General features: G+C 42.5%; 1 protein-coding gene across 2 annotated transcripts in view; it reads left to right on the forward strand.

Annotated features, from left to right (window-relative positions):
- Positions 1-719: 719 nt before the first annotated feature.
- Positions 720-14,998, forward strand: part of MIA3 (MIA SH3 domain ER export factor 3) — a 55,081-nt gene continuing 40,802 nt past the window's right edge. For both annotated transcript variants that reach the window (XM_030936890.1, XM_010357112.2), the window contains exons 1-4: positions 720-870; positions 3,764-3,897; positions 9,776-9,862; positions 11,897-14,717. In XM_030936890.1, coding sequence (XP_030792750.1) covers positions 738-870; positions 3,764-3,897; positions 9,776-9,862; positions 11,897-14,717 — 3,175 coding nt within the window. In that variant the 5' untranslated portion in view covers positions 720-737. The remainder of the gene's footprint in view (positions 871-3,763; positions 3,898-9,775; positions 9,863-11,896; positions 14,718-14,998) is intronic.

Here is a 14,998-nt window from a genome sequence, read left to right on the forward strand (position 1 = left end):
TCAGCCCCCTATTCCATTCACCTCTCCCTTTCGTAAAGAGCATCACGGGATGGTGCCCCCAAGGAAGCCCTGGGAGGCTGAAGGGGAGGGAGCCTGAAACCAGAGACTAACAGTGGCAAATCGCGGGTGGGATTTGGTAGTTCAGAAAAGGAGGTACCATACCAAGAGTGGGGGTAGCGGGGTGAAGTGGAGGGGCGCTGGTTCGGGACAGGCCACAAACCAGAAGCTGCAAGAAAGGGCCAGAAGGGACCTGTTGAGATGGCGCAGGGTTGAGGGACCCTAGGGCGCAGGGAGGGGTGAACAACGAAGGGAGTCACGCGGGGGTTCTGCGAGGGACTGGGGCAAAGGCAGGTGATTGGACGAGGGAGAACACTTAGAGTCCTGGTTGCCAAGGCAGCGACCAGAGGAGAAAGCTTCGCGGAGAGGACGAGGCGGCTGCCAGTCCTCCTCCTGGAGGTCTCCCGCATCCCTCCTAGAGCCTCTGCTGACGTGTCAGTCGAAAACTGCTCAGACCTTCCCGGGCACCGCCCCTCCGTGCTTGTCTTCCCACTCGCCCCCGGCGCTCCGCCCCGTCCCTGCCCCCGTCCCTGTCCCGGTCCCCGCCCCCGTCCCGCCCCCGTCCCGCCCCCGCCCCGTCCCCGCCCCCCGCCCCCATCCCCGCCCCCGTCCCCGCCCCCATCCCCGCCCCCGCCCCGGCCTCCTCCTCCGCGTCACCGGCTCCCCGAGGTGACCACAACATGGCTGCGGCGCCTGGGCTGCTCGTCTGGCTGCTCGTGCTCGGGCTGCCCTGGCGGGTACCGGGCCAGCTGGACCCCAGCACTGGCCGGCGCTTCGCGGAGCACAAACTCTGCGCGGACGACGAATGCAGCAGTGAGTGAGCCGGTGGGCGGCTGGCCCCGGGGTCTCCGCGGCGGCGCCGCCTCGGCTGTGCGGGGGCCGGAGTTCCGCAGCCCAGCGGGCAGTCCCGGGGGTCGCGGGCGGGACGGGCGGAACGCGGGAATGGGCGCGCTCCGGGTCCCTATGCCTGCCTTCTCCCGCTCTGTTAGCGCCCAGCCCCGCGGGTCTGACCATGGGGGGCTGCACCTCCCACTTGTTGCCAGCGTTTTATTTTCCTCTGCTGGGGCTGGGGGTTGCTTGCGGTGGTCCCCGGCTTCCCCAGGAGTGGCTCACAGCGTCCCCTTCCCACCCCCCGCCATCCGCCCGGGCTGGGAGGGTAGATGTGGTTGCGCGCCGCGCGTCTGGGCTCCCCACGCCGCAGCCAAAGCTTTCCTGCCCGCGCTGCGGGGACCTCGGTGGGTGCAATACCCCGGCAGATGCGCTAAGGGCTCAGATGCCGGTGGGCGTTTTCCCAGTGGCAGGTTGATGGTGGGGTTTCTCAGGAAAGGCTCTCTGGCGCTGCTCCTTTGCCCTTCTGCTTTATTGGGATTTGGGCTTGTACCGCCTTTTGAACAGAAATTGGGAGTTTAGGTTTGGGACGAGTCCGGAGTCCAAGCACACATTGTATTCCGAGGTCTCTGCCCCGAGTTTGATCAGTCCTGTCGTTTCTGTGCTTGGATTCCTCCTTGCAGACTGCCAGGCAGGGCTGCAGGAAGACCAAAATCTTTCGCTCTGCGAAGAGACCGAGGATCTGCACCGGCCACCTGGGACCGGCAGCCTCCTCTTCCGTGCGCAGGAAGCGGAATTGCTCTCCAGTCTGGGATTGGAGGTGGGCGGTGGAGAGGGCACAGATCTTCAGGCTCAGATGAAGAGGGTTATTACAGGAATGACAGTAAATACTCCAAGGGTCTCATAAGCCAAGCTTGGTTTAGCCTTAGCCACTTGTGTGTTGAAACCTCTTCCCTCTGTGTTCGCTGGACCAGGATCATTTTAGGGCCTCCCAGGCAGGCCCAACCTTGTAACTTACCGATAGCCGCTGCAGAAACGATTTTTCATACATTGTTAAGCAATACCTATAGAAAAGTATTCATTTTAAGAAGGGCAAGAACCCTACGGTTTAGCTATTTATATTCAAACTGATGTTATGAAAACCACATTTCATAATAGGAACTGTTTGTATCTCTACAACACTAATTAAGAAAAGTGATCTCTAATGAGTGTGAAGCCATTCCCAGAGATAATCCTATGGTTGATGTAAATAAACACTACAAAAGCGGTACAACTGCCATGATTTTTCCCTTTAGTTTTCTTGGGTCAACACCACACTGTTACCCATTTGCCGTTGGCAATGGCAAGATAGTTGGTATTCTTTGCTTGCAAGCGTTGCCCTGCCTGGGTTCCTCAAAACAGGTACCTGGAGAATCATCACATCACTGATGCTTCTTCAGTACTAAGGCGTGATGTTAGAAGAGCTCACGGTTGTAACATAACTTGAGAAATGGTATGTGTTCAGAGTAAACCAAATACAATAGGCATCAACAGGAGCAAGATCTAGATGCGTGTGTGTTGTGTTGTATAAAGTGTTTAGTAATGTGAGTGTGTATGGTGCCCTTGTGTGCTTTTCAAATAGCTGTTCCACAGGGCACAGTTTTTTGGCCTCTGATATTATAAATCCTCTATGATCTATTATAAGGGGGAGCAAGAAAAACATTGCCATTTTCAATTCTGATCTTATTCCCAACCTTAAATTGTCCATCACCTTAAACCTGGCCTCACACTCAATTATATCTGAGCTACAAAGCCGACATATTGGAAAATAATCAGAGTTTAGCTTCAAAAAACAAGTAACCCCTTCCAAATCTATATGCATGTACAGCCGTTTAAAGGCACGTTTTTAATGTATTTTATAGCAAATTGGCTTTTGGAAAAAATCTTATTTCCATTCATCCTTCTTTGTCTCTGCTATTTCAGCCTATTTATTGTCCATTTCATCTTACATGGGAAGCTGTGTATGTGGTCAACAAAAATAAAAGTACTGCTTCTACCAGTTTCTAGATCAAGCGTGATTGAATTACTGACGTATTCTCATAGTTTTGCTTAGTCCCAGCCAAATGGGATATCGACTTTTGATTTTGTTTATAGAAAAATATACATAAGGGTATTTTTTCCTTTGTTTTGAAACTTAATGTTGGATACAGTCAACATTATTTACTTTCAGAAAAGATTCCCTTGTGATGTAATTGAATCTACAGTAGGGTGTGATAGATATCCTTCCCCATTAATTTATCCAGACACTGTACTGAGGGAACAACTTGGCTGCCAATGAAATTGACAGTGTTTACTGCTACATAGTAGCGGTTACAGCCACTTGAAGATAGAGACTTTTAGTGGTTAGTTCAAGTTAATTGACCTCTTGGGAGTTCCTGGGTACTCTAGCTCCCTATTACCCTTCATGTAGTCATGCTTAAGCTAGTCATCATCTGGGCTTGAATTTACCCATTTGCAAAAGGAAGCTTTTTATGAATATGAAACAGAAAAGATTGAGGACTAGAAGGTTAGAGAGGGAATCGAGAGTTTCACTTGGGTGAGAAAAGCCATGTGTGGCAGTTGACACGTTGCTTTTTGTTTCTCAATATTATCCATAGAGAAAAATAGAGAAGGTTTTCCTTTCCCCTGTCTGCTTGCAGAAGATATGATATATAGCAGTAAAGCTCTAAGGATTTGAGATACTTTCTTTGAGCATATGAAAGAAATTCCAGAGAGTACTGGAAAAACTTGATTGTTGTTTATAGTGGGATTGTTATATTTCCTGATAAATCAATATGCACTGTGAACACTGAATCCTGATATCTGGCTATTTTTTTTCTCTCTCTGTCTTTATATACAGTGTTAATGTACCGCGGTGAGGCTCTAGAAGATTTCACAGGCCCAGATTGTCGTTTTGTGAATTTTAAAAAAGGTGATCCTGTATATGTTTACTATAAACTGGCAAGGGCATGGCCTGAAGTTTGGGCTGGAAGTGTAAGTAAAATTTTGACATACTTTATTTGCTTAATTTTTACTGGCTTCTCTAGCACTGTAGATTTAAATGACTGCATTTTCTTGGGACGCTTGATGGAGTTAACCTGTCCTCTCTGCCTGACTGTGAAAAAAGATGGCCCTGTGTACCCAGCAGACCTTGGGTCCGCACAGAGTAGGGGTTCAGCAGAGCCTTCTGAAATAGAACTGATTCTGGCAAGTTCCCCTCAGCGTCAACCTCTAGGGTGCTCCATACATATTAGGGGTTGAAATGATAAGAGCTGAAAAATTCTTTACTTCATTGCTTCAAAAAGGAAGGATTCATAGGAATTAGGAATTAGACTTACTATGTAAACTATGTTTGAGAGAGTGTTTCAGACACGTAAGTTTAAAGTTGATTTTATGTGTATTTCTTTGTTTATATTTTTATTTATGAAAAAGTGGCAGTCTTGGGAACAGTTCCCTAATCATCTATGCTATTATAAGTCTGTAAAAAAGCAAAATGTTGTGTTTCCCATGTGCTTTCTTGTTTGTATTTTTGTTTGCAGCTTTGGGGTCATCCTTGTCCTGCTTTTCAGACACTTGTGTCTGGAGGTTACCCGAGGGGCTCTGTTCCCAGCTGATTTTATGGGTGCCCTGATACCAGACATGGCAATCAATGCTTTAGTGTTTTTAACGAGGATATTCACTGGGAGTGACCTAATTGAGAGGCCTGTCTTATGAGTTATTGTCTTTTCCTTTTTAGAAAACGTGATGTGTGGACTGTGTTTTTACTTTAAGTAGTAAGCGTCCTCGATATCTTTAGGATTGTCCCCACTTAGAGAAATACCCATCCCAACTATGAAAGTTTTCACTCTCAATAAAACAACAAACAAACAAAGAGAAAATAAGAAATCCCCTTGGGAAAAATAGACTGATTTTTTTTGGCATTCCAGGTTCCTCAGGAGTAATCTTGGGAAACAACCGCTGGTCAGGTTCAGCTCTCCTTATTTAGAGAGCATCCCAAGTGGCTCACTCCATACCAAGACAAATCTATTCTGTTTCTTTCAAGTCTGCCTAATGAGATTTGTTGCTATTCTTTACTCTTGGAAGTGTTTTTCCATGTACCTAGGCTGTGGTTTTCATAGAACAGTTAAGTTTTTTTTTTCACTCCTCATCTTTGAGCATTTGGATGAATGAACTTGATTTAACATTTTCTTCCCACTGCAGTTTTGCTCATTCACATATTCACCTCTGGATGTCCTGTCAGTCTTTCTGGGTCGCACCTCTCATCCTGCCTTCTTAAGGAACGCTGCCTTCGGCACCCAGCCAGAAGGGATCTTTGCTGCCTGGTGATTGTTTAGGTGGCACTTTGTTTGCACTGTTCATGTGGCATTTGCTTTACTGCTTTGTGTGGCAGTCAATTTGTATACTGTCTTAGCTCACATAAAGTCGAAGACTCTTTAATGGAAAGGCTCATGCCTTATCTGTCTTCCTTTTCAGTATTTCCTTACAGGGCATTGGCATTTATTTGTATTTGTCCTGATATTATCTTATGCAGAATTTGTTCTCTTAAGGTAATACTCTACTTTCCTCACCACCCCCTGCCCAAAAGAAATCAATAGTACCTTGGCAGAAATGATGTATGAAAGCAAAATTAGACATAAAGATTGCTTCTTGTCATGTGGACCTATGTTTTTTTTTTTTTTTTTTTTTTTTTTTGTCAAATCATAAGAAATGAGATGCCACCTGTGGTCCCAATTGACAAAGATTGAGGAAGATAAATGTATAGTATTTTCCTTTCTCTATATACCTCTACCTCTGATTTGTTTCCTTTTTCCAGGTTCTCCCTTAATAAAATAGTCTCCCCTCTAATTTGATGAACATTATTCTTAGGAATTTTAAAACTCTGTCTTCAGCTTTCAAAATGATTCTCGTTTCTGTTTCTTAGTTTTCATTCTGCAGTCTTTTTTGGTTTCTTAGCATTTTAGACTTGATCTGCCAATAACACAGAGTTTAATTGCCCTTATCTAATCTCCACGGCAGTATTTTACTAGTACTACTGGCTTTCAGATAGTTTTCAGATAGAACGAGAGCGCTCATGAATGGAGGTGTTTTGTGAATTGGTGATATAACGGTCTTTTTTTCTTTTCGTGCATTTGTTTTACATGCCACCTCCTCCTTTAATGATTGGAAGGCATATCTCTTCCTTTCAGACAGTAGCTAGTAAAAGACTGTGTGTTTCTCAAGAGGGCACATTTTACTAGTGCTGAAAATGAATGGAATTATTTTCTATAGAGATTCTGGTTTGCATGAAACAAAAGCTTGGTGTGCAGATTAGTGTGTATTACATTGTAATTTTGTTTTGTCTCCAGTTACCTGTAATATCCTTTTGGAAAATGGCAGTATAGCACATCATATCCGCAAATACAGTTGATCCTTGGGCAACACAGGTTTCAACTCTGTGGGTCCAGTTATAATGCAGATTTCTTTCAATAAATAAACTGTAAAATTTTGTGGAGATTTGCAATAATTTGTTAAAAACTCTCAGACTGCATAGCGTAGAAATTACTAAAAAAATTAAGAAAAAGTTAGATATTAGTATGTAAGCTACATGTATATCGTAGTGTATTTTATTCTTTACTACCGTAAGACATACACAAATCTGTATAAAAAGTTACAATTTATCAAAACATACACACAAACGCAGATCTTAATGGCACCTTTCAGTCGAGAGAAATGTAAACATGTAAAGATAAAATATTAAATCACAATTGCATAAATTAATTGTACTACATACTGTACTATATATTTCATAGCCACCTCCTTTTGCTGTTCTAGTGAGCTCAAGTATTGTGAGTATCCACTTAAAATGCCATGTAACACTGTCATTTCTGCATCATTTCCATGTCATTTCCACGTGAGCAGTTCACCTCTCCAGTCAATTGTATAGTGGTAAAAAGTGATCTCTTGTGGTTTTCATGTATTTGTGTTTAGTGCAATACTATAAACTTTGAATAACACTCTGGGACCCATACAAGGTGTCACTAGTGATGTTGGAAGTGCTGTCAAGTAGCAGAGAAGAGTAATGACATTACAAGAAAAAGTTGATTGCTTGATATGTGCTGTAGATTGAGGTTTGCAGCTGTGGTTGCAAGATTAACGAATCTAGCTTAAGGACCATTTTAAAAAAAGAAAAGGAAATCCATGAAGCTGTTGTTGCAGCTATGCCAGCAGTTATGAAAATCTTACACTTTTTGCAAAATACCATTTTATGTACTGTTAAAAATACAGCTTTTATGTGGGTACAGGCTTGCTGTTAGGCATTCCTATAGCCTCTAATGTGATTCAAGACAAAGCAAAATCATTATATAACAACTCAAAGTAAAAGGAAAGTAAAGGGTCTAACACTGGAGAATTTAATGCCAGCAAAGGATAGTTTGATAATTTGAGAAAGAGGTTTGGCTTAAAGAAAGTCAAGACAACAGCAGAGGCAGTTTCTGCCAACCAGGAGGCAGCAGAAGAGTTCCTAGGTGCCATTAAGAAAATCATTTAGGAGAGAGGCTATCTGCCTCAACAGGTTTTTAATGTTGACAGAAGTGCCCTATTCTGGGGGGAAAAGTGCCACGAAGGACATTTGTAAATAAGAAAAACAAATGTGCACCAGGATTTAAGACAAGAAAGGATAAGCCAACTCCATTGCTTTGTGCAAATGCAGTTGGGTTTATGATGAGGACTGCCTTCTGCCTTTATCTATCTTGAAGGGAAAGTTGAATACCAGCTGCTAGTCTTTTGGATGTACAATAAGAAGGTCTGGATAATGAGAACCCTTTTTCTGGATTGGTTCCATCAATGCTTTGTCCCTGAAGTTAGGAAGTACCTTGCTAATAAGGAACTGCTTTTTAAAGTTCTTTTGATATTGGACAAATGCCCCTGGCCACCCACAACCTTGTGAGTTCAACACCAAAGGAGCTGAAATAGTCTACTTGCCCTAAACACAACATCTCTAGTTCAGCCTGTAGATTAGGGGGTCATGAGGAACTTTAAGTCTCATTACACACCATACTTTATGGAAAGGATCGCCAATGACTTGGAAGAGAATGCCGATAGAGAGGACATCATGAAATTCTGGTAGAATTATATCATTGAAGATACCATCATCGTTATAGAAAAGGCCATGAAAGCTGTCAAGCCCTAAAACTGTATCCAGACGTTGTGCTTAATTTCACAGGATTATGATAGAGCCAGTCAAGGAAATATGAAACAGATTGTAGATATGGCTAAAAAGGTGAGGGTGAAGGGTTTCAAGATATGGATCTTGAGGAAATTCAAGAGCTAATAGACACCACACCAGAGGAATTAACAGGAGACAACTTGATGGAAATAGGTGCTTCCAAACCAGTGCCAGACAATGAGGAAGAAGACATAAAGGCCACAAAACAAGTCAACACCAGACAATCTGATAGAAGGGTTTTAGTTGTTGAAGACAGCTGTTAACTTCTTTTATAACGTGGACCATTCTCTGATAGGGGCACTGAAAATAAAGCAAACAGTAGAAGAAGGATTGGTACCATATAGAAACATTTTTAGAGAAATGAAGAAGCAAAAGAATCCAGACAGAAATTACATTGTGTTTCCACAAAGGTACATCAAGTGTGCCTGCGTCTCCTGCCTCCTCTTCTACCTCCTCTGCCTCTACCACTGCTGAGACAGCAAGACCGACCCCTCCCCTTCTTCCTCTGCCTCAGCCTACCCAATATGAAGATGATGAGGATGAAGACCTTTATGATTATCCACTTCTACTTAATGATGAATAGTAAATATATTTTCTCTTCCTTTTGATTTTCTTAATAACATTTATTTTCTTTTCTTTTTACTTTCTTTTTTTGAGACAAGGTCTCACTTTATCACCCAGGCTCGAGTGCAGTGGCACCATCATGGGTCACTGTAGCCTCAACCTCCTGGGCTCAAGTCATCCTCCCACCTCAGCCTCCCCAGTAGCTGGGATTACAGGTGCATGCCACCGTGCTCTGCTAATTTTTTAAAAGAAATTTTTGCAGAGACGAGGTCTCACTATGTCACCAAGCTGGTCTCCAACTCCTGAACTCAAGCAGTCCACCTGCCTCTGCCCAGTGTGATTACAGGCATGATCCACCATGCCTCGTCTTAATAACATTTTCTTTTCTCTAGCTTACTCTATTGTAAGAAGAGAGCATATACATATAACATATAAAATATGTGTTAATTGACTGTTTATGTTATTGGTAAGGCTTCTGGTCAATAGTAGGCTATTAGTAGTTCAGTTTTTGTGGAGTCAAAAAAAGTTCTATGCAGATTTTTGACTGTGCCCCTAACACCTGTGTTGTTTAAGGTCAGCTGTATTTGCTTTTTGTTGTAGTGGTCATATATTTCAGAAACTTTGCGTTCTTTTTACTTATTCCATGGCTGTTGTTTATTGTTTAAGAAAGACTTATAAGTCGTGGGTTGTGAGCAATACTATGAAATGGGTAGGTACATTTTTGCTAGAGATTATTGGAATTGTGTTTATAACCAGCTTTGCTATGCATAGTTTTAATAATATAAAAATGTACAATAATATTCCCTTACACAGCTCTTTTATCTACTTCTAAACACTAACTTTACATGTACTGTGTTTAGAATTAAGCCGAATATAAGAAAACTTCCAGAGTTTTAGAAATGTTCGCTTAACAGTTTTCTGTACTTAAATTATCAGAGTAGTAATAATCTCAGTGTAATTATAACAGCAACTACCTACCTCTCTTAGTTATATCTACTTACCTATATATTTGTATATTTTCTACACTACTAAGAAGTCTCTCATTTATATTTCTCACACAGAATTTGATTGATATTTGTCCCTTTTGCCCATTCTTTTGTATAGGTTGGGCGTATTTTTGGATATTTTCCAAAAGATTTAATCCAGGTGGTCCATGAATATACCAAAGAAGAGCTACGAGTTCCAGCAGATGTAAGTTGTGGATTTTTGTCTTGTCCTCAGTTGTAAGTTGGCTTATAAGTGACTACCTAGAAAAAAAGAAAAATTTCAAAATAATTTCAATGAGATATTCTTATATAAAGCTATGTACTCTTTTTTTTTTTTTTGAGTCAGAGTCTCGCTCTGTGGCCCAGGCTGGAATGCAGTGGTGCGATCTCGGCTCACTGCAGGCTCCGCGTCCTGGGTTCACGCCATTCTCCTGCCTCTGCCTCCCATCTAGCTGGGACTGCAAGCGCCTGCCACCACGCCCGGCTAATTTTTTGTATTTTTAGTAGAGACGGGGTTTTATTGTTAGCCAGGATGATCTTGATCTCCTGACCTCATGATCCGTCCGCCTCAGCCTCCCAAAGTGCTGGGATTATGCTTTCCCAGGCATGAGCAACCACTCCTGGCCAAGGCCGTGTACTCTTATACAAGGCTTTTCTTTGCTGCTTTATATATGAAAAATTAAGAGTTCTGTAGTTTTTATATTTACTTATTAATGTTAGAAGGCAAATAATTACATTTCACAAGCAAAAGGAGAAATTTGAAAACTACTTATTGGATAGCTGTTAGACATTTTAAGGATACATAAATCAGGTTAAATTAATTAAGCTCTAATTTTATACTGAGCCAGAAATGCAAACTTACAAAGGTTTTCTTATTATTGACTCCTTAGTGATTTAAGGGATTATAGTTATAGATTTGGAAAAGGGAACCAGAAGTTTCAGGTAAGGTCCAGTCTCATATCTGTAAGACGCTAACTGCACATTCTATAGAGCATTTATCTATAGCACACAATGGCTTTGTGACTAAAGGATTTAAATATATTTAATATTTAAATATTTAAAAAATTGGCTCAGAAGTGTGCATGATGGAAAGAGGGAAATCATTCATCTCTGGTATACTGGACAGGTCTCCCCAGAAGATGGTGAATGTTTAGTTAGGGGAAGAAAAGTATCTTTGTTGTTTTTTTTAACTTTTCCATCATTTTATGGCTCCTTGTATATCAATTTGCTTACTGGTAGAGGAAAGGAAAAATACAGATTTACTCAATAGTCCTGAAAGCAGATCTTAGTGACTGCCTAGAATGCTTATTTGGAGTCAGGTACCCACCTTAGTGAACCTTGTTTTCAAGTTGTTCTTGTGGCAGTAGTAAAATGGGAAGCCTCCTTTACATCATTCTTTGTTCTCTTACATTTTTATATCTCATGCGTCTGTATCTCAGTAAGTTCCTTCTGAAGCTGATTTATCTTTCCCAGTCCAAGGAAAATATGAGTCCCAAATCCATGTAGACTGAGAACCTGACAGCCAGGTGATTCTGCCTGTTTCTGACTGGTTGAGCAGAAGTATGACACAGAGGGCACAATGTAGAGAAGCTGAGGGTCTTTCAGCTCCTCCTGGATGTGTTATTATGAGGTGAATTCCCAGAACACCAGGCATAGATGTTGGGAGTTGGGGAACCCAATAAATGACACATCACTTTTCCCTACCTGTGCTCAAAACAAATTGAGAGACCCAGAAATTGGGGAAATAGGAGATCAAAATGACCCCGTTATTTACTGATAAAGCTGTTTGGAGTATGCAGAACTAATGGGCTTTCTAACATTGCAGTCTAAACTAAGATGGACTTATCCAGTCACAGACAGAGCTACCCAACTAGGGGTCTCCCCAGGCGGGACTGTCTCTGTAAAATGGACAGCATGGAGGAACAGAATATGTGTTTTCTCTCTAGCAGGTCCCAAACAGAAAACAGGAATGGGACTGAGCAAACTCACCAGCCACATGAATCATTCTTCCCCTGGGGAAGAGAGAATGAAGGGAAGCCAGGAGTATTACTCAGATGGGAAAGTGGGTTCCAGCGTCCTATCCACCCGCTGCCCAAGAACCGTCAGTGCCCAGTGTTGATGCAAAAGCTCCTCTAGAGCCAAACGTGAATTTGAGATTTTCTCAATCATTAACATGGATAAGAGTTTGCTCTGGTGACACTTGGCTGTTGACACACTAATGTTTTTCTTTTTCTTGCAGGAGACGGATTTTGTTTGTTTTGATGGAGGAAGAGATGATTTTGATAATTATAATGTAGAAGAACTTTTAGGGTTTTTGGAACTGTACAATTCTGCAGCTGGAGATTCCGAGAAAGCTGTAGAAAAAACTTCACAGGATATGGAAAAAAACTCTGAGTTATCTACGGAAAGGGAATCTGAACCTGAACCAGTAGAAGCCAACTCAGAGGAAAGTGATAGTGTATTCTCAGAAAACACTGAGGATCTTCAGGAACAGTTTACAACTCAGAAACACCACTCCCACACAAACAGCCAAGCAGATCATGCTCAGGGAGAGCAGCCTTCATTTGAATCTTTTGAAGAAATGCTGCAAGATAAACTAAAAGTGCCAGAAAGTGAAAACAAAACCAGCAATGGTTCTCAGGTCTCAAATGAACAGGATAAGATTGATGCCTATAAACTTTTGAAAAAAGAAATGACTCTAGACTTGAAAACCAAATTTGGCTCAACAGCTGATGCACTTGTATCTGATGATGAGACAACCAGACTCGTTACTTCATTAGAAGATGATTTTGATGAGGAATTGGATGCTGAGTATTATGCAGTTGGAAAGGAAGATGAGGAGAACCAAGAAGACTTTGATGAGTTGCCATTACTTACCTTTACAGATGGGGAAGATATGAAAACTCCAGCGAAGTCTGGAGTTGAGAAATATCCAACAGCTAAAGAGCAGAATTCAAATGAAGAGGATAAGATTGAGCTAACTGCGCCCCCTGGCATCAAAAATGATGATAAAAATATACTAACAACCTGGGGGGACACTATCTTCTCTATTGTCACAGGAGTTGAAGAAAATAGAGGTACAATGGATTTAGAGAGCTCTAGTTCAGAGGAAGAAAAAGAAGATGATGATGATGCATTAGTCCCAGAGAGCAAACTGGGGAAACCACAGTCAGCAACAGATTATAGTGACCCTGACAGTGTAGGTGATGGTCTTTTGATTGTAGATGTTCCTAAAACAAATAGTGACAAAGACCCAGAAGTAAACACAGAACATCACATTAAAGGAAAAGGGAGGGGAGTTCAGGAATCCAAGAGGGGCCTGATACAAGATGAGACAGAATTAGAGGATGAAAAGCAAGAAGGCACGACTGTGCACAGTTCTGCTCACAGCAATAACCTCAACTCTATGCCAGCTGCTGAAAAGGGTAAAGACACATTAAAATCAGCTTATGATGATAAAGAAAATGACCTAAAAGGAGCAGCTATTCATGTCTCAAAAGGAATGCTCCGTGAAGAAAAGCCTGGAGAGCAGATTTTGGAAGGTGGCTCAGAGAGTGAATCTGCACAGAAAGCTGCAGGGAATCAAATGAATGACAAAAAGATTCAACAGGAATCCTTGAGTAATGCACCACTCATGGGAGATAACCACCCTAACGCATCCAGAGACAGTGTGGAGGGAGACACTTTGCTAAATGGGGCCAAACCACACACTCTTTCACTGGAGCATCAACGTGAGGAATTGAAAGAGGAATTAGTTCTTAAAACTCAAAATCAACCTAGATTCTCCTCTCCAGATGAGATTGATTTGCCCAGAGAACTGGAAGATGAGGTTCCCATTCTGGGAGGAAATCTTTCCTGGCAACAAGAAAGAGATGTGGCTGCCACAGTCAATAAGCAAATGAGTGAGAAGATAAGGCTGTCTGAGGGAGAAGCCGAAGAGGACTCCTTGGATGAAGAGTTTTTTCATCACAAGGCAATGCAGGGCACACAGGGGATAGGACAGACAGACCAAACGGACAGCACAGGAAGACCAGCTTTCCTTTCTGAAGCAGAAGAGAACGATTATCCCTCTGAAGAACTACTAGAGGATGAAAACGCTATAAGTGCAAAACGGTCTAAAGAAGAAAACCCTGGGAATCAGGGCAGGCAGTTTGATGTTAATCTGCAAGTCCCTGACAGAGCGGTTTTAAGGACCATTCATCCAGATCCAGAAATTGAAGAAAGCAAGCAAGAAACTAGCATGATTTTAGATAGTGACAAAAAAAGTGAGACTGCTGCCAAAGGGGTCAACACAGGAGGCAGGGAACCAAATACAATGGTGGAAAAAGAACACCCTCTGGCAGATGAGAAAGCACAGAGGCAATCTGAAGGAAGTGACTTTTCTGACAGCATAAAAACTCAGACTCCAGAATTAGGTGAAGTGTTTCAGAATAAAGATTCTGATTATCTGAAGAACGAGAACCCTGAGGAACGTCTGAAGACCTCAGGGCTTGCGGGGAAGCTTGAGGGAGAACTCTCAAAAGAGGACCATGAGAACACAGAGAAATACGTGGGCACAAAAAGCCCGGGTTCTGCTGCTGCAGACCCTGAAGATGACTCGTTCCTCTGGACTCCACATGCAAGTGTAGAGCCAGAGTATAGTGACAAGAGGGAGGACTTGCTTATCATAAGCAGCTTCTTTAAAGAGCAACGGTCTTTGCAGCGGTTCCAGAAGTACTTTAATGTCCATGAGCTGGAAGCCTTGCTACAAGAAATGTCATCAAAACTGAAGTCAGCACAGCAGGAGACCCTGCCCTATAATATGGAAAAAGTCCTAGATAAGGTCTTCCGTGCTTCTGAGTCACAAATTCTGAGCATAGCAGAAAAAATGCTTGATGCTCGTGTGACCGAAAATAGAGATCTGGGAATGAAGGACAATAACATATTTGAAGAGGCTGCAGTGCTTGATGACATTCAAGACCTCATCTATTTTGTCAGGTACAAGCACTCCACAGCGGAGGAGACAGCCACACTGGTGATGGCACCACCGCTAGAGGAAGGCTTAGGTGGAGCAGTGGAAGGTGAGGTGCCTATGGCCTTGCAGAATTGGGCTGGAGAAGCAGGCGGGTGGGTCGCTGAGGTGCCTCCTATCTTGTGAAGCTCTGTTCAGTTTCCAGTGTGCCTAAAGGAGAGGGACAACACAGGGAGGTCCACATGTTCCTTCCTGCCTTCTTTCTTTTAGGCTGGAGCATGAAGAAGGATTTCTTGCTGTTTCCCTTAGAATAGTTGAGACTGGTTAGCATTTTCAAAAGGAAACTTTGTAAAAACCTAAAGAGAAAGATATAAACCAGAAAGTAATGTA

The sequence above is a fragment of the Rhinopithecus roxellana genome, chromosome 8 (genome assembly GCF_007565055.1).
Source record: "Rhinopithecus roxellana isolate Shanxi Qingling chromosome 8, ASM756505v1, whole genome shotgun sequence".
NCBI classification, from domain to species: domain Eukaryota; kingdom Metazoa; phylum Chordata; class Mammalia; order Primates; family Cercopithecidae; genus Rhinopithecus; species Rhinopithecus roxellana.